The sequence below is a fragment of the Gracilinanus agilis genome, chromosome 4 (genome assembly GCF_016433145.1).
Source record: "Gracilinanus agilis isolate LMUSP501 chromosome 4, AgileGrace, whole genome shotgun sequence".
Classification (NCBI taxonomy): Eukaryota; Metazoa; Chordata; class Mammalia; order Didelphimorphia; family Didelphidae; genus Gracilinanus; species Gracilinanus agilis.
In genome coordinates this window covers 133,292,591-133,310,935 of record NC_058133.1, presented here as the reverse complement: position 1 = coordinate 133,310,935, position 18,345 = coordinate 133,292,591, and the positions used below count along the sequence as shown (strand labels likewise).

Genomic DNA, 18,345 nt, shown 5'->3' with positions numbered 1-18,345 from the left:
CAGATCCTCCTCCTCTTCCTCAACCCCCTTTGTCCCTACCCCCCCTCCCCGCTTCCCTGTCCCCTCATCCCTCCCCCCCCTTACCCCAGCCCTCTCCCCGTCCCCCTCCTCCCCTCCTCCGCCTCGCCCCACCGGCTTCCCACCACGGCCTCTCTCGGCGAGGAAACTCTGGCCTCCGCTTCCTCCTCCTCCGACTCGGACACCGGCGGAGCCTCCCCGCCCCCGCGGAAGAAACCCCGAGCCTCGGCGGCGGAGGGAGCAGGAGAGCCCGGGGCTTCGACAGGCAGAGCAGGCCTCTCCCCCCCGTCCTCGTCGTCGTCGTCGTCGTCCTCTTCTTCCTCCACCTCCTCCTCCTCCTCCTCTTCTTCCTCCTCCTCCTCCTCCGTGGTGGTAGTGGTGGGACTCCCCGCGGCTGCTGCCCCTCCTGCCGCCGCTGCCGCCCCCCACCGCAGTAGCGGCCACAGCCTGGTCAGCGGCAGCATCATGCAGGCCAACGGGGCAGGAGGAGGAGGAGGAGGAGGCGGCGGTGGTGGTGGCGGCGGCGGCGGCGGCGGCGGAGGAGGAGGAGGAGGTGGCGGCGGCGGCGGCGGCGGTGGCGGCGGTGGTGGTGGGGGCCAGGGACAGACCCAGGAACTCGCCTGCCTTTCGGCTCAGAACGGGGAGTCGTCCCCCTCGTCGACTTCGTCCGGGGGGGATCTGGCCCACGCCAATGGGCTCCTGCCCTCTGCCCCCTCCGCCGCCAGCAACAATAGCAACAGCCTGAATGTCAATAACGGGGTTCCCGGAGGGGCGGCCTCCGCCTCGTCCGCTGTCGCCACGGCCACCTCGGCCACCACGGCCGCGTCTTCCTCGGCTGTGGCCGCCTCTGAGCTGGGCAGTAGCCTGAAGAAGAAGAAGAGACTCTCCCAGTCAGATGAGGATGTGATTAGGTTAATAGGACAGCACTTGCATGGCTTAGGGCTCAAGTAAGTATTCCTTGAAGAGAGCCGGTGATTGGGGGGGAGGAGGAGGTCGGGGGTCGGGGAAGGCTGGAGAAAAAGGGCCGAGAACGGATGACACCGACGGACAGCCCTATAATGTATTCATGCCTAGGGAGACTCCTGGTCAGACAGACAGACCCTGGGAGAATCAGACGGATAGACTGGAGAACTGGCAAATTACGACTCGCTGAGCCAGGCCTTGAATTCCCCCCAGCTTTCCTCTCCCCCACCCCCACCACAAACTAGCCCCATTGGAACTTAATTATCAGTGGGTAAAGACAGATGTATAAAAATGTTGGGGGAGGGGTGGGCCAAATCTGGTGGAAATAATGAATCTTGGAGGATTTGGCCTAAGGAGTATATTTTAGGCATCTGTGTTGTGTGCCCAGGAAAAATCTCCCTTAGCAGACAAGATCATAGCATGGTTACCAATCGGGAAAGCTGGACACTCACAAGTGTTTGGGTTATTGAGGGACTTGGGGGGTGGGGGGGGGGTTTAGAAGGGTGTACAGCTGGTGCTTATGGTCAATTGGAAAGAAGAGTTGCTGAGGAAATCAAACAGGAATAATGGCGCAGAGGAGACATGTTTGTGTCATTTGTGAAGCTTTGTGTGTTCAGGACACAGGCCACAAACTACTGTCAAATCCTGATTAATATCAGGAAGATAGATAAGTGTTAGGGAAGGGATATCTGATCTGACCACTTGTTTTCTAGCCTAAGTGACTTGGTGCACCCCAGAGAGATTGGGTGAAGGGGGCTAACCTTGGCCACCAACTGCTATCAGTTTGTTTACACATCAATAAAGGAAAAAACCAGGGAGTGGGGGAAGGGTTCTTCTAGAGACTGAAAGCTATTGAGAATGTTGGAGGAGGTGGAAGGGGCAGGACCTAAATGAGACTAAACAGAAAACAACAACAACCCCCCCCCCCCATAAAAAACCCACCTCCAACAGTCAGAGTTTCCTGGCTAGAAATCTTAGATTAAAAAACAAGCCTTTGTGCTTACCACCATGTAGTTTTTAATTTGTAGATTTGTTTGAGGAAGAAATAAGAACTTTTCTTAAGTGACATAAGTGCATCTACACAAGCCCTATTTGGAGGTCAACAGTATTTTGCTTGAATAATAGAAGGAAGGTGGGGGGAACATTAAAACAAGAAAATGTGAAGCTGATAAATTAGGACTTTGAAATAACCGAACAGACCAAAGAAATAGACCACATATGAAAGACCAACAACCATACTTAACTCCTCCCCCAATCCCCAAAAGGAACTATTTGCTATAAGAGATTTCACATACTATGATAAAGTTGGATTTGATGATAATAATGAGCTTAATAAATGTAAAGTGTATTACTGAAATCAGGCAAGCTGACAGCAGAGGGAGAAAATAACTCGTGACTGTTTGGAGCCTACAGCATAGTAAATTAGCTATTTTTAGTGTAGAAAGGTGGGGGTGATTTTGTTTTGCTTTTAAATTTTTTAAAAGAAATTGGCCTCTTAAAGTGTTGATGCAAATACAAGACTTGGATATATTTGAGGATTTTAATAGTCTAGCCATCACTAAGATCACCCTTAGTGTAGTAATTTTATTTAAAGTAGTCATGTATATTGGCAGTTTCCTACTTTTCTCGCTGGCCACTTGATTGCAACAAATGTTATATATTTTTTTTAACTTTTCTTGTCTTAAAGTATTAATATTGTAAGTGGCAAAACTAGGGGAAGTTACCTATTTTGAAGCTATATACAAGTTTTTTTAATCTATTACCCCAATATGGATGTAGGAGATTGCTCCAGTGTGTGTAAGCATTTTTTTTCTTATGTCACTTTATAATTTAAAAAATTAAATTAGCTCTTTTGGGGGGGGGAATCACACTGTTGCATAGGTATTGGTATATTTGGAAAAGTAAAACCCTGAAGTTGGTCAGGTCTTTTTACACTGTATCTCTCCTGCAGCCAGACAGTTGATCTCCTCATGCAAGAGTCAGGATGTCGTTTAGAACATCCTTCTGCTACCAAATTCCGAAATCATGTCATGGAAGGAGACTGGGATAAGGTAAAGTAGGGCATATGGAACTGTATAACTGGTGTTAAAATTACACATCTGATGTGCAAATCATAACACTTTTGTTTTTCTCTCTTTTATATCAATTTTTGCAGGCGGAAAACGACCTGAATGAACTTAAGTCTTTAGTGCATTCTCCTCATGCTATTGTGGTAAGAGGCGCACTTGAAATCTCTCAAACGTTGTTGGGAATAATTGTGGTAAATACACTTTTGTTCTTAGTTCTGCATTTATGCTTATTTTAGTAAGCAGAATGGTATCAGTAATAACTTGGGGCATCTGCCACCTTTTGTCTTTGTATCTAGAGTGCCTAGGACAGTGCCTAGCATAGGCATTTAATAAATGCTTGTGGAATTGAATTAGAGCAGAAAATGTCCATTAGATCATTCAAGTATGGCCCCCTCGTCTTTGTAATGTCTAGAAAGACTGATTTTCCTAGAATTATATTTTATATATTAAAGTTTTAGACTGGTCGGTCTTGATTGTGCTATAAAATGCCCCCCTCCCAAAAAAAGTTACCTAGAAAATATCTTTGAATTATATTAATATTTTTGCCCTACATACAAAAATTTTGTCAAAGTAGTCAATTTTTTCAATATTTATGCTAAAAGATTTTAAACCACCATTTCATTTGTTTTAGATATTCAAAGTTAAGTAAGACAGGCAGATTTTAATGTTTAAAGACTTAATATTGAATCTGTTTGGGGATGGAGGAGAATGAAAGATATATTTGCATGGTTCCTTTGAGGAAAGAAAAGCATAGAAAGGATAGATTAGATGAGGAAGGTTTGTCCCTTTTTTAGCTTTTGTTTAAAGAAATATTATGTGTGTTAATTCAAACCAACTATTGGGATATGATCACTATATTCCCTTCAAGTCCTACAAATTGTGTGACTTTACCATATTAAAAGTTTAAGATTTTTATGAGAGTCATATGGTGATTTTGGTGCAGATTTGAATATTAATACTTTATTTGTTGGTTCTTTGACACAAGATCAAATTGGGAGTTGGAACCATTTTCAGAAGTGATCATCTATTTTTAATATCTATTAAAACTATTAGGTATTCTTAAATAGGTGTTTAAGGAAGGGGGAAAGGCTGTTTTTTGAAGCGCCTGTGATTATAAACAAAGAAGAATCAGCTGGTGGCTGCTTGCTTTAGACTTCTGGCTGATTCATTTGTTGTCAGAGGCAGTTTCCTGTCCAGTGGAGGAGGGGACAGAAAAGAACAGGAAGCAGAGAAAACAGCTGTTTGTTAAGCATTAGTAAGTGAGGATTATGTTATTTTTATTTAAATTGGGTCAGTTTTAACTTCTTTGGCCTAATAACCTACCAGATTTGTTGTGTCTCGAATTTAAGCAAATGAAATCATGAGAGAACTAGACTAGAGAATGGTTCTGAAATTAGTGGTTTAAAGGTATTTTTAAAAATCTATTTCCTGTTGCTTTGTGAATTTTTTTAAATAAAAAGGGACTATCATTTAAGAAAATACAAGGTTTTATATCTTAAAACAAATTATGATTGCTTCCAAAGTTTTGTATCTGGGACTCCAAAGAAAAAATAAATTTTTTTTTAATAATTTGCAATTTGAATTTTTAAGCAATGAAAGATAAGCTTAATAGACAAGTTGTTGACCTAAAAAAGGACTTTTCATTCCTTGATATTTGGCAAGTAGAATTATGGATTGTTAGCCTAGAACATGTATTCTAATATTAGCCTAGAATACATAGAATACTTTTTAACTTGTCATTCACTTTAACAAGTACAGTTTATTTTCCTTACTCCCAAGATCGAAGGATAAAAAGTTAATATGATTTCTAGTATTTATAATGAGGTTTTAGAATTTAGATTTCAAGTCTTTTAAAAGTGAAATTGTGGATTGTGAGAGCAGTTTAGTGATTTTCAGGCTGACTTTAGCAAAAAAAAGTTATTATGAGCTTTAAATGTAGATTTTTTTAGAATTATGCCTAATAATGTCATATATTCAAATGATGTTTTATCTCAAAAAAATCTTAGTCACAACATTTGGTTTTCTCTCAGTCCTGATCCAATAGCCTTTTAGTTTGACTTCAGATATGTCTAGGCTTGTTTGAGATTTTGACATGAGGAAATTTGAGGGTAGTAACTTAGAAGATATTTATCAAATTTAAAAGGTTTACTCTTAAATGTAAACTTTAAATACAATGTGGATAGATCATGCTTTACACATAGATACTTAATGAACATTTATTTTGAATTCTATATAAAAATTCTGTAGCAGTTTGGCTTCACTGTTGAGTTTTATAAAAGAAATGGCTCCAGGACATGAGGCATTCTATCTAGTTCAATTGTGTTCAGTGTGATGTGGAGGAAAGCATCTGTTCATTTATCCTACCTCTGCCTGTTTCATGGTACCTTGTATTGCTTCCCCCCTCTCCAAATAACTCAGTCCTACATCTCATCTTTAACAAAACATTCCCACTAGAAACTATAATCATACTGATTAAATCCATTTTATTGTCTCCAGTGTTGTGTGTCAGATGTAGCTGCAGCATTAGAACTGCATGAAAATCCAGTGTACCAGAGAATTAAGCTTTTAGTATAACTGTAGGCATTAATAAATTTTTCACTGAGTACTTAAGTTCTGCTTTTGAAACCTCTGCTCTGGGAGTTTTTACTGCCACAATCAACTCTTGGAGTTTTTACTTTAAATCCTTTTAAAGTTCCCTTACCCCTTAAATGTTATATTGGTGGTTGTCTCACTTGTTAGGTATTGCATACCATTTGAGTTTTGTAATAAGTTGTAGACATACTAAGGAAGTTATCTAAATAGATGATATTTGGGGTACCAAAAAATCCAAAAATTTTTCTTGCACAAATTGGAAGTATCACATTTTCAAATTTTTCTTTTAAAATATGTATTATTCAAACAGCTTGAAGAGGTGTCTTGTAACACTAGATTTTCCTACTGCCTTGATTAATTAGGTATTAATTAGACTAAAGGTAGAATTTGCTGGACTGAAATGGTATATTACATTCTTCCTTTCACAAATATTATCAGAAGTTTGATCTGATCAGTGTGAACAGAAATTAGAAAGATAAGATTATAAGGAATAGAACTATTACCTTAACTTTGAAAAAAAATGGAGAACTTTTAAATGACCTGTCCACTTTAGTGAGCTTCAGTTTGACATATTCAGAATCCACTAGTCTACATTATCTTAAAAACCATTCTGAGAAAGAGTTTAGAATAGGGACTAGATCTGTGGCTTCAATGATATAGGAAATTCCCTCTTCTAATGCACAGAGGCACCTTCTCTGCAGCTCAGAGTCTTGGGTAGTTGCCTGGAACAGTGGGAGGTTAAGTGACTTGACAAAAGTAGAACTTGGACTCAGGTGGGCCTGGTTTAAAGGCCAGCTCAGTATCTACTATGCCATCGATTGGAATACATCATAGAACTTGAATCTTACACTTGAGCCATTATATGAGTGTTTGAAATGTTGTGCTGGTGGTGTAGTTCTTAAATCACATTAGTTCTCCTTTATAATCTCCTTTCTCCAATTTCCCAACTCCATATAAATGCTTCTATTGGACGTTTTTTATAAATTTTATCTTTGACTCAAATACTTGAAGAATTAAACAAGTTTTACAAGAAAGCATATATTTAAAATGTCTTGCTATGTTAGCCAATAGCATATTACTAGAGTTGCTGTATGCAATACCATGTGTTAGGATCTGTTTCAGGACTCTCTTTGCACTAAATGTGGACAAAGTGACTCATAGAGACAGAGCTTCTTGACCTGTTTTTATGTCTTCCTGTGTATCTACAGAAAAATGTTGACAGAGGCCTCATTTGAAGTTTTACTCATTTTTTTCCCCTGTCCCACTTCTGTCAAATGAAAATTGAGTTGCGATTATATCAGCATCTCTGTGGAGAAAATAATGGGGGAAATCTCTAATGTTTTGGAACAGATAAAAACTACCACTTAACAGATTTTAATATAATATAATGTGAATGCTAAGAAATGGAATATGCATATAGTGACTTTAAATAAAACTAAAGTGTTTCCCAGAAATGCTTAGGAACTGAAAAAATAAATGAAATTAACACAGATAATGGGAAGTTAGACATGAAATTGAATAGAAAAATCTGAAAACAAGTATGTTTTAACAATGAGTGTTATATAAAGAGAAATCTTTAAATAATAAAAGGAGTTTGTCATACCAAACTTTTGACAATGTGTTGATGAATGGCATTACACATTATTTTCTCTGTTGAATTGTTGTGAGGATCAAATAAAATAACATGCAAGTGCTAAGTGCTCTGCTTAATATTAAAAATGGTATATAAATGATAGCTATTTTTTAAATAAAGCTTTGTTCATAAAATAGAGAAATGTAGTTTTTATAAAATCATTTATGTAAAAACCTTTCAGTTTTTATGTGCCATTTTGATATTTGAAAAGTAATTTAACATATCAGTGGTACTATAATTGTTTAATATAAAGTTTAATTTCATATTATTTGCACAACAGTATTTTAGTAATTTTCATCTTATATCAAAAGTACATTCAGTAAGTCAGACTAGCTTTCGTTTACATAATGCATAGAATTTGTAAGTGTAATAGTTCTAGAGTTACAAAAATTTTGGTGCAGTTTAAAAACTCGTTTTCTGGTTTTTTGTTTTGTTTTTTTCATTGTGGACTTTACATAATTAAACTATACGTTTTGATAGTATAGTTTTATATTTTTAGAAATAAGCACTTTACTGAAAAAGAAAACAGCTATTATGTTAATATTTTAAAGTGGGTTTGAGTTTTTTGGAGTCACTAATGTCGGTAAAATTTTTTTGCCCATTTTCAAACAGCAGTATAAATAATTAAAAGTTGGATTTGAGGGTCTAAAATACCAATTTTTATGCTAGTAGAAGTGTTTGCCTTCTCAGTTTTGCCAAAAACATTTTGGGTGTTTTATTAGTAACTGATAAGCTAGAAGTGAAACTTAGAGTAAAGTCAACTGTATTGGCTTCATCACTTGAGAAAAATGTAAAATCTAAACACAGATTTGTAAAAAGATGAAAAAAGGGATAGTTTATCCTCCTTTAAAAAAAAATATAGACATATACCTGGTTTTGTTTTTGTTTTGCTTTCCTCCAGAATATTTTAAGTGTTGGAGACAACAGCAGTCAAGATTCCAATCTTTATTTAAACCTACCTTCTGCCTTAGTAACACTTAAGGCAGAAGGGTAAGGGCTAGCTAAATGGGGTTAAGTGACTTGCCTAGGGTCACACAACTAGGAAGTGTCTGAGGCCAGATTTGAACATAAATCATCCTGCTTTAAGATTTCCAGTGATGGAATCAGTACTTCTTGAGGCTCAATACATCTACTTTAGTACAGTTCCAATTTTTTGGAAATTTTGTGTTCTTATGTGTGGCTGAAATCTTTTTGAGCCTTGGAAATTACACTTAACAAGTAGTCTTATTGTAGTATAGGATTGAGTAAACTCTCCACTAGCTTTGACCTGAAAAGGCATCCATTTTCTAGGTTTCATAAGTAGGTAAGCTGCTTCAACAAAGGATAAAAGTAATAGATTTTAATGAACCAAGACCTTTTTTAAATCATGAAGCTTTTATGTAAAGTTTTATTTTTAAAGGGCATAGTAGAATGGTTTCTACTGTTCTGTTTAGGCACAAACATTGTCTGAAACTTCCATCAACCCTTTTCCCTGACTGCTGCTTTCTGTCATGTCAGAGGATGAAGTTTTTGCTGCTGCAGCAGAAGTACCTGGAATACCTGGAGGATGGCAAGGTCCTGGAGGCACTTCAAGTTCTACGCTGCGAATTGACGCCCTTGAAATATAATACAGAGCGAATTCATGTCCTCAGTGGGTAAGGATGTTTAGCTCATGAGATCTGCTTTGGGGGGAGTCTTATTATATAAGATTACAGTGCTTGGAGTATTTAAAAATTCTAAGATACTTTAAAAGAATTTTTTTATTCCCCCTGTAATGGGGCAGAAGGAGGGTGTGGAGGTGTTTCTTGTCTTTGTATTATGTAGACTATTGCCCTCACTTGAGGAGTCTTTTCATGTTAGGATAAAATTATATTAAATGGGTGAAAGAAGATTGCTTACAAAAAAAATTTCATATTCTTTTATAAATTTTGTGATTTGGCTTAATTTGGCCAATTCTCTTTTTTTCTTTTTCTTTTTTTTTTTTTTTGTCATCAGAATACAAAACAACAGTCAAAGTTCATAGAAATACAAAGTGTTCCTCATCTTAGAGGAAAACAAATCTTTTGGACATCTCTGTGCAGTGGATAAGTCCCTTAAGTCAAAACATCTATAAGATGCAGTTACAAGTCAACATTCATGAATTTTTTTTAATTATACATTGCCATTTTTCCTCATTTAATTGTATTTATAGTTTGTTTTTTAAACAAAAGGAACTTTTAAAATCAAATCTCTTTTTTTTTTTTTTTTTTTTACATTTTGAAAAAAAATTGAAGCTTAATGAGATTAAATGACCAGTAAACGTAACAAGTTTTAAATTAGAGCCCAGGTTTACTGATTCATGAGTAGGCCTTGATTTGAATACTGAAAACTGAATATCAATTTACCAAACGAAATGGATATAGGAAAAATTTTGAAATAAGAACATAATGAACTATCTCAGAAATTATTGAGTAGATCATTTTAAAACCAAGTAGCAACCATAAACCCACATTTTATAATTTGCTTCCATTTTTTTTAACTCAGTTATTTAGTTCCTTGCTTCTAGTAGTTTGAGGCTATCTACTGAGGTACAACTTGGAAAATGTGTTCGTCATCAGCCAGAACTTTTTCTTGCCTCCTTTTTTTTCTATCTAGTAATCATAAGCATAGAAGGCATCTTAATTTTTAATCTCTTAATAGTTCAAACTCTAGATGAAAGATATGGTGGTGGTTTAGTTGTGTTTTTTTTAATTGAAGTACTTTACAAATATAGACTTAATTGTAACTTAGAAAATGGCTGTTGTTTTTTTATTTAAAAATTTTTTTAAAACTGAACTTGGTAAGCACCAATTAAAATTAGCATTTCCAATTTTAAAATAGTCTTGTTTATGAAACTTGGAGCCTCTGTCATATGACATTTGCTTTTTTATAAAGTTATATAATAAATTCAAGATATAACTTTCAAAACTTTCCTGTTTGTGATTTCTTTTGACTTGCCTTCTAGTAGGAGAGGGGGACCTACCTTCACACCCATTTGAAAAAGAAAAGAAAAACTCTTTTAATAAATATGTATGATTAAACAAAACAAACTGCCACATTGGCTTTGATGGTGGTTGGCAACTCATTATTGATGCTCCAGAAAAATGGTTTGTTGTTACATTAGGCTTAAGTCTTTTGGATTTTTCTTTATGTTGTTATTGTTATTTTATAATACGAATTCCTAGTTCATTATTCCAGTCTTCTACATCTGTTCAGGTATCTTCCTAGGATGCTCTAGGATTCCTTGTCATTCTTTTTTTATGGAATGATAATATTCTATTGCATCCCTACTCTTTATCATCCTTTATCTCTCTTAGCCTAACTCCTTGAAAAAAACTGGCTTTACTGCCTCCATTTGCTTTCCTCTCACTTTTCTGGCTTTTATCCTTATTACTAAGCTTGAAACTACTTCTCTCCAAAGTTACCAGTGACCCCTTAATTGCCAGAGCTGATGGTCTTTTTCTCAATCCTTATCCTTCTTGATCTATCTGCTGCATTTGACACTGTCTATCACCCTCTTTTTCTGTATACTCTCCCTTTTTGTGACACTACTCTCTGGATTCTTCTCCCTGTCTAGTCTCACTTGACTGATTCATTATCTATGTTACATACCCTCCCCACCAACTCTTGGGATTGTGTCTTCCCCTCTCTCTTTCTCTCCCTCTTCCCCCATATAAATGAGCTCTGATACAAATAATCTGGCACTTTTATTTTACAAATTGTACCGTGATGATATTGATTTTGTTTCTTAAAACATTATCATAATAATACTTTAACCAAAGAATAAAACTTGCTTCATTGTTTGCAGATTGTGAGTTTTATATGTAAATAAAGTTGAGAGAACAAAAAATCTCATTTCCTCAGTTTTCATAGATTTAACTATCATCTTTATGTACATTGCACCAATATCTACATATCCAGTACAAACTTTAATATTGCTTATTAGATATTTCAAACTGAATTTCCTTATGATATCTTAAATTCAACATATTTAAAACCAAGCTCATTATCTTTCCACCCATTTTCTCCCCTTTCAGACTTACCTATTTTTGTCAGAGGCATCACTATTCTTCCATTGTCTTCACTCCTTCAGTCTTTCATCTCACATATTCATTCAGTTGTCAGTTGTTACTGTTTCTACCTTCAGAAACATCTCCAATCCAGCCCCTTCTCTACTCAGATTGCTGCCACCATACAGTTCCTCATCATCACCTGCCTAGATGATTTCATTGGCCTCCCACTTGCTCTTCTTGCCTCAGGTCTCTCACCACTCCATCCACACGTTATTGCCAAAGTAATTTTTCTTTAACATAATCCTGAATGACTAGTGACTTACTAATTACATTTAGAATAAAATATAAAATCTATTTGTTTAAATTCTGACCCCAAACCTTCTTTTCATACTAATTGGACATTATTATACTCCTTGCGCTTGATAATTGAGCCAGATGCACATGGAGCCAAAGCCTCATGGACACTCCATATCCTGTCTCCATTCCTTTGAACTGACTATCCTCAGTGTCTAAAATATATTCTGTCCTTACCTCTGCCTCAGAGTACTTCTCTTTATTTTTTTAAAAAACCCTTACCTTCCATCTTGGAATCAACACTGTTTATTGGTTCTAAGGCAGGAGAACAGTACAAGCTAGGCAGTGGGAGTTAAGTGACTTGCCCGGGGTCACAACGCTAGGAAGTGTCTGAGGCCAGATTTGAACTCAGGACCTCCCATCTGTTGGCCAGCTCTCAATCCACTGAGCCACCTAGTTACCTGCTTCTTTTCCTTTAAAATGCAGCTCAAGCAACCATTTTCTACCTGAAGGCTTTTATGATCTCTCCCAACTGCTAGTTTTATCTCCTAAATTTTCTTAAATACTACTCATATGTTGTATTTACTTCATTCTTTTCTCTCATAAATACACACACACACATACACACACACACACACATACACACACACACACACACACACATATTTTATGTCTATTTGATATGTCCTCCATTAAAATAGGAGCTAATTATGTGTTTGTATTATTTCTCTCTAAACTTGTACATTTAACCCCTATCTGCCACAGTGCCTAGCATATGTAATAGGTACTGATAGGTAATTAGTGTCCCTGTGGTAACAGAATGTTTTATATGACCTGATATTTTCTATATCTAATTTCTTTAATTTTATTATACTCTAAAATCCTTCAATTCAAAGTCATTTCTACTTAATAAAACAGCAAGAATCAGGTCAAGGATGTACTTAAAACAAAAGGCCTGAATGTATTTCCCCAAAAACTTTAGATTTTACCGTGTCTGTCAGTTTAGCTAGTGAGTGCTAAAGCAGCCCCCCCCCAAGCTTTGTTCCTTGAAGCTTGGAGTTGAACCTCTCTAATGGCTCACACAAAGCTCATATTAAAATAGACAATGATCCTGTGAACTAGATGTAGTACAAGATTTATGCCCATTTTATAAATTCGAAAACATAATGCGCTGAGAGATTGTGACCTGCTGGAGTTTTAATCTTAGTTATCTAAGTTTAAAGTGTTTTTCACTATATCACATTGGCTAGTCAATCAAACCTTTGCTTAAAGGTCAAATACTTTAGAGATTTTTTGGTTTTGTGTTTTAATTAAGGCTAAGTTCCTTTAAAGAAAACATATCGGGGACAGCTGGGTGGCTCAGTGGATAGAGAGTCAGGCCTAGAGATGGAAGGTCCTAGGCTCAAATCTGGCCTCAGACACTTCCTAGCTGTGTGACCCTAGGCAAGTCACTTGACCCCCATTGCCTAGCCCTTACCATTCTTCTGCCTTGGAGCCAACACAGTATTGGCTCCAAGATGGGAGGTAAGGGTTTAAAAAAAAAAAAAAGAAAGAAAACATCTATTTTCATGGTTGTTCACACTTAATGAACTATGACCTAGTTACTCACTTTTCTCCTTTGTGAAATAAAGTTGATTGCACGGGTACAATTTTTTATTTTAATTCCAAAAAAGAAATTGGTATCAGTTAATTTTGCTTTTTCATTCATAGGTATCTGATGTGTAGCCATGCAGAAGACTTACGTGCAAAAGCAGAATGGGAAGGCAAAGGAACAGCTTCTCGATCTAAACTTTTGGACAAACTCCAGAGTAAGATTTTTAAATTTTTTAGTATCTGATAGCTACATTTATTTCCTAAAATTAAAACTAATGTGGATTATTAAGGGGGGTTTGTGCTTTTTTTTTTTTTTTTTGGAAATACAAATGATTTACCATGAGGTGGGTTTTGTTTTATAGATGGGCTCCTTAGATCAATATAAAACACAATTTCTGCCTCATTTTATTCCCAAGGAACAAAGATAAAATAGCAAAGTTAACTCCTCTCTCCTTCCTCACCATTAGGCAAATGCTGTTGCTTCTTTTTAACTTAAAAAAAATGTAAAACAATTACTAAGAATAAATGTGTCTAGGGGAAGTTAGGTGGATCAGTGGATAGAGAGGCAGGCCTGGAGACAGGAGGTCTTGAGTTCAAATCCTGCCTCAGACACTTCTACTCTTTGTGACTCTGGGCAAGTCACTTAACTCCAATTACCTATCCCTTAATGCTCTTCTGCCTTGGAACCAATACTAAGTATTGATTCTAAGACAAAAGGAAAGAGTTTTTAAGTTGGGAAGGGTGGAAGGAATAAATGGGCCCAGTAGAATGCTTCATTCTTAATAATTTTAACTTTTGTGTAAAAAGCTTTTTTCTTGCCCTCTCCAGACAAATCAAGGGTTCCCACAGCCTTTTTTCGTGAAGTTGGGAGGCCTAGGTACCAAGAATGTTTCTTGAAGCCCAAGAGAACAGCACAGTTGGGAAGGTATAGGACATTTAAGGGTTGGAGTAGAACTGGCAGCAGTGTCTGAAGTTGTGGGGCAGTGAATATTTGGTGTTAGTGTAGATTTAACACACTATCTGGAATAGTGGTAGTTTGATGGGACCTGAAATTCATCCTTTTGATTCAGTCCTCTTTGGTAGGTCTCCCAGGCATCTCAGTGGAGACTATCTATATTTTTAAGGATGGCATTATCTCTTATTTACTAGTTATTTATTAGCTAATATTTTTTATTAAATAAAAAAACTAAATAAATTTTGAACTTTCTCTCCAGGTGAATTCAATTCTAGTGTCAGTACCATTGTCAATAGCCTTTGACAGTTGTGAAAACAAAATGTTTATAGATAGAAGTGTTCTGGGTGGTTTGACATAAATACTATAGTGCTAATAATGATAAACTGGAAATGAAATGCTAGAGGATATTGAGCACTTTTTTTTTTTTTTTTTTTTTTTAGTGGTGGGGAGGGGCAGTTGGGTAGATCAGTGGATTGAGAACCAGGCCTAAAGATGGGAAGTCCTAGGTTCAAATCTGGCCTCAGACACTTCCCAACTCTGTGACCTTGGGCAAGTCACTTAACCCCCATTGCCTAGCCCTTACCACTCTTCTGCCTTGGAACCAATAGACAGTATTGATTCCAAGTCGGAAGGTAAGGGGTTTTAAAAAAAAAATAGGCCTTTCCTGATCCCTCCCTCGTTTACTAATGACTCCCCCTTTATATTGTCTTATTCTTTATTATAGAAGCCAAATTATTACATTGTCTCCCCATAAAAACAAGCTTCTGCAGAAGCTATTTTCAACTTTCTTTTGTCTTCTCAATCTTTAGCTCTTAAGAAATACTTGACTGACTGACTGAAAATAAACTCTTGTTTCTTTTATTAAGCCTATTTGCCACCATCAGTGATGCTTCCCCCAAGGCGTTTACAGACTCTGCTACGTCAAGCTGTGGAGCTACAGAGGGATCGGTGCCTATATCACAATACCAAACTTGATAATAATCTAGATTCTGTGTCGCTGCTTATAGATCATGTTTGTAGTAGGTAAGAAAGAAAACTTTCTATTACTCCAAGATGTGATTTATAATCTTTTTTAATAAGCAATCCCATTTTCCTTATACTGTTAGACACATAAGAGCTGGAGTACCCTTGAAGCTATAAATTCTTTTCTGAATTGTTTTTCATTCTAACATGTTTATAGAATGGCTGCTTTTTAAATGTTTTCCATTCTCCCATCCAGGTTTGGCTATTAGTTTGATTAACTGTCCATATTTAATTATGAAATCAAAAGTTCAGAGGAGCAGTTGGCATTGTGTGTTTGCATTATTTTGAGGGATATTTTACTATCAGCCACCTATGCACATAATTTAACTTAGGGGAATATAAAGTTGTCCTTCAGTCTGAGATTCTTTTAATTATTAGTGAAGCAGGAACATATTTCATGACCTCTAAAGTTAAAATGTCATTAGAGTAGTTGACATACGGAAAAACTAATTGTGAAATCTTTCAAACCCCAGGAAGGAAATAATTTGGGGCTAGTGGACGAAGGAGAACAGCTGCAATACACATAGTCCATTTCTTTTGCCAAAGATGATTAAAGATATGATGAAAGTAGCTTGAACAGGAAGGACAAAAGTAGTAAGTTAAGTGTGAGGGACATAGACTTCTTGTAAATGAGGAACCTACATAAGCTACTAAAATAACAGTGCAGGCAAACACTGTGATTTAAAAGAAACATAATTTTTGCTTATTTTGTAATCAGTATCTCTACATGGGTGCCTTGCTTTTTGATTTTTAAAAAATCTAAGCCTTTTATTATTTCATGGGGGGGGGGGCATAAATAGAACATTTTAGAGAAATGTGTCTAGAATTTTTCAGCTTCATGACAGCCCCAATGTAAATGTTTGAGTTCAATTTTGGGGCAGTTTTTAATCTTACTCGTTGGCAATACAAACTCTCTTCCTTAAGTTACTTTTTAAAATGAGGATTCATGGTTATTACATAGGGAATTGGATAAAAATCCTGCATATTTTAGCCCTTGACACTTTTGGGAAATTTGAGAAGAATACTGGTTAAAATTAGAGCAGCTAAAATGCCAAAAATCTTAATATGACTACTGGTTTCTAAATTTATTGTTGAAATATATAAGATGACAATTTTGAGGAAAGTTATCTAAATCAAGAAGAGCTAATATAATGTCATTTGTGTACTTACAGAACTATGAGCAAAAGATTCTTTAAATTCCTATTTTGCAGGGTAAATATAAAATGGACCTGTAGTTTTCCAAATTTGTTAGCTACTTTTCTAGATTCCTATGAAAGGAAGTAAAAAACTAGGGTTTCATAACCCTGTAGGAAATCCCTTTGAAAGTTTATGTAGAAAAGTTATAATATGGTTCCTACTCATAGAAATGGCCAACAGAAGAAGGGTCTTTTCTATGAAGGTACAAAAAAATCATTATTAAATTTTTTGGAGATAAAAGGGTAGAATTGGGCTCCTCAAGCTGGTAATTCTTAGCATTTTTCCTGCTTTGCCACCCACCTGCCCCAAAAGTCAAAACACTTCAAACTCAAGGTTTATATTCTCTTCAGATCAACCCTCTCTGTCTTAATATTGTTGAGTCAAAAGTTGTAATTCTGAAATTTTATGCCTTTTTAATTCGATACATTGAAGTAATCTTGATTCTATTGTTTTTAAGAGAATGTCATGCCTATGATGCCAGGGTTATTTCTATGATCATAACAACTTGTACTTTTTCTTTTGAATTGTGCCCTAATACTTATTGGACTGTCAGCTATATCAGAGTACTACTACACAGAATTAAGTATGATTATGTCATACTGGTCAGTAAAGGCCTTGGATTGAGCCCATCAGACTAAATCACTTCCAGTCCTTAGGAGGATGGTCAGGGGGAAAGGGAGGCTGTCTTCACATTTCCTGACCCATCTAATAGAGGACTTAAAAGGACACCGTTGAGGTATTAAAAATTTTTTAATCCAATTTAACTCAATTTCAAAAATTAGATCTTAAAATTGGAATCTGTTTTCATTTTAATTCAGGAAACATTTGCTGAGCACCTATGTGCAAGGCGCTGTGCTCTAGGGAACATGGCAGATACCAAGATAAGATATGGTCTCGTCCTCAAAAGAGCTTATGATCTAGTGAGCTCCCTTTCTATATATAGGATTGCATATAAACTAATGACATTGGATGTGCTTTTTCCTACTCATAGAAACATTGAAGATGTTTGTGAGTTGGAAGCATAAATAGGTTAAATTTTTGGCCAGTTAGCCTTGACGGTGTTTCTTTAAGTTGGCAGGTTTTTTTTTTACCACCATCCAATGGAAATAAATTTTCCTGCATATAGTTTTATAAATATTAGATTCTTTGATTTGCATTTTGTAAAGTAGCATTGTGTGCACATCACAGAAATGTTTTGCTTAAAATTTATCAAGTGAATTATTTAATATGTACTAGTGGTATTGATACATTTAAAAGTAAATGTGTCTAAACTTGTTTTAGTGGGTATGTGTAGGTAATATTTCATAAGTACTTCTCATTTAGGGAAATTAATATTTAAGATAATAATTATACTCCTTGAACAACACTTCAGTAACAAGCATTCCAATATAATAATAACTACATGACAGACTGGTTTGTGCCCTATAATTTTATGAATCAGTCCTTTAATAAAGGTATTCTGCCACTCTTAATTTAAATACATCCTTGCATTAATTATTGACTATTGTTGTGAATCATTCATTATATGCCTAAGGAACGTGTATATTATGCTTTGCTAGATGTCAGTGTTAAACTATTGTGGCTCTAAAGTTAGGAAAAGTAAATTTCAACTCTAAAGTTTAAAGTAACTTCTCTAGATAAAAATTTTCAGTGTGGTTTGAAAGATAACTTTGAAGTTGGTGTGGCAATAGTCAACATATCTGCCCTTGTAAATTGTACCTGTTCATATAGAGAATTCTTTTTATGGGTTTTTTTAAATTCATTTAGTTTTGTAGGCATAGTTAAGCCTTCAAATATTTCCTTTTCTAGGGTGAGTTACAGTTTATAATGAATAGTAAAAATAGAAATGCTGATTCTATTTATTGTAAATAACCCATAGACTAGAAAAATAAAAGAACATTTAGCCACACTAATTTCCTAGATTCCTTGATAGTTAAAATTTAGCCAGAGGAAGAATGACTTTTCTTTGAAAGTCTTGCTTTTGTGTGTGTCTAGTAT

At 36.1% G+C, this 18,345-nt stretch overlaps 1 protein-coding gene across 1 annotated transcript in view; it reads left to right on the top strand.

Annotated features, from left to right (window-relative positions):
• WDR26 (WD repeat domain 26) overlaps positions 1 to 18,345 on the top strand; it is a 59,660-nt gene that overhangs the window by 10,952 nt on the left and 30,363 nt on the right. Inside the window, exons 2-7 of the mRNA XM_044674968.1 lie at positions 4 to 965; positions 2,933 to 3,032; positions 3,137 to 3,241; positions 8,773 to 8,909; positions 13,290 to 13,387; positions 14,994 to 15,150. Coding sequence (XP_044530903.1) covers positions 4 to 965; positions 2,933 to 3,032; positions 3,137 to 3,241; positions 8,773 to 8,909; positions 13,290 to 13,387; positions 14,994 to 15,150 — 1,559 coding nt within the window. The remainder of the gene's footprint in view (positions 1 to 3; positions 966 to 2,932; positions 3,033 to 3,136; positions 3,242 to 8,772; positions 8,910 to 13,289; positions 13,388 to 14,993; positions 15,151 to 18,345) is intronic.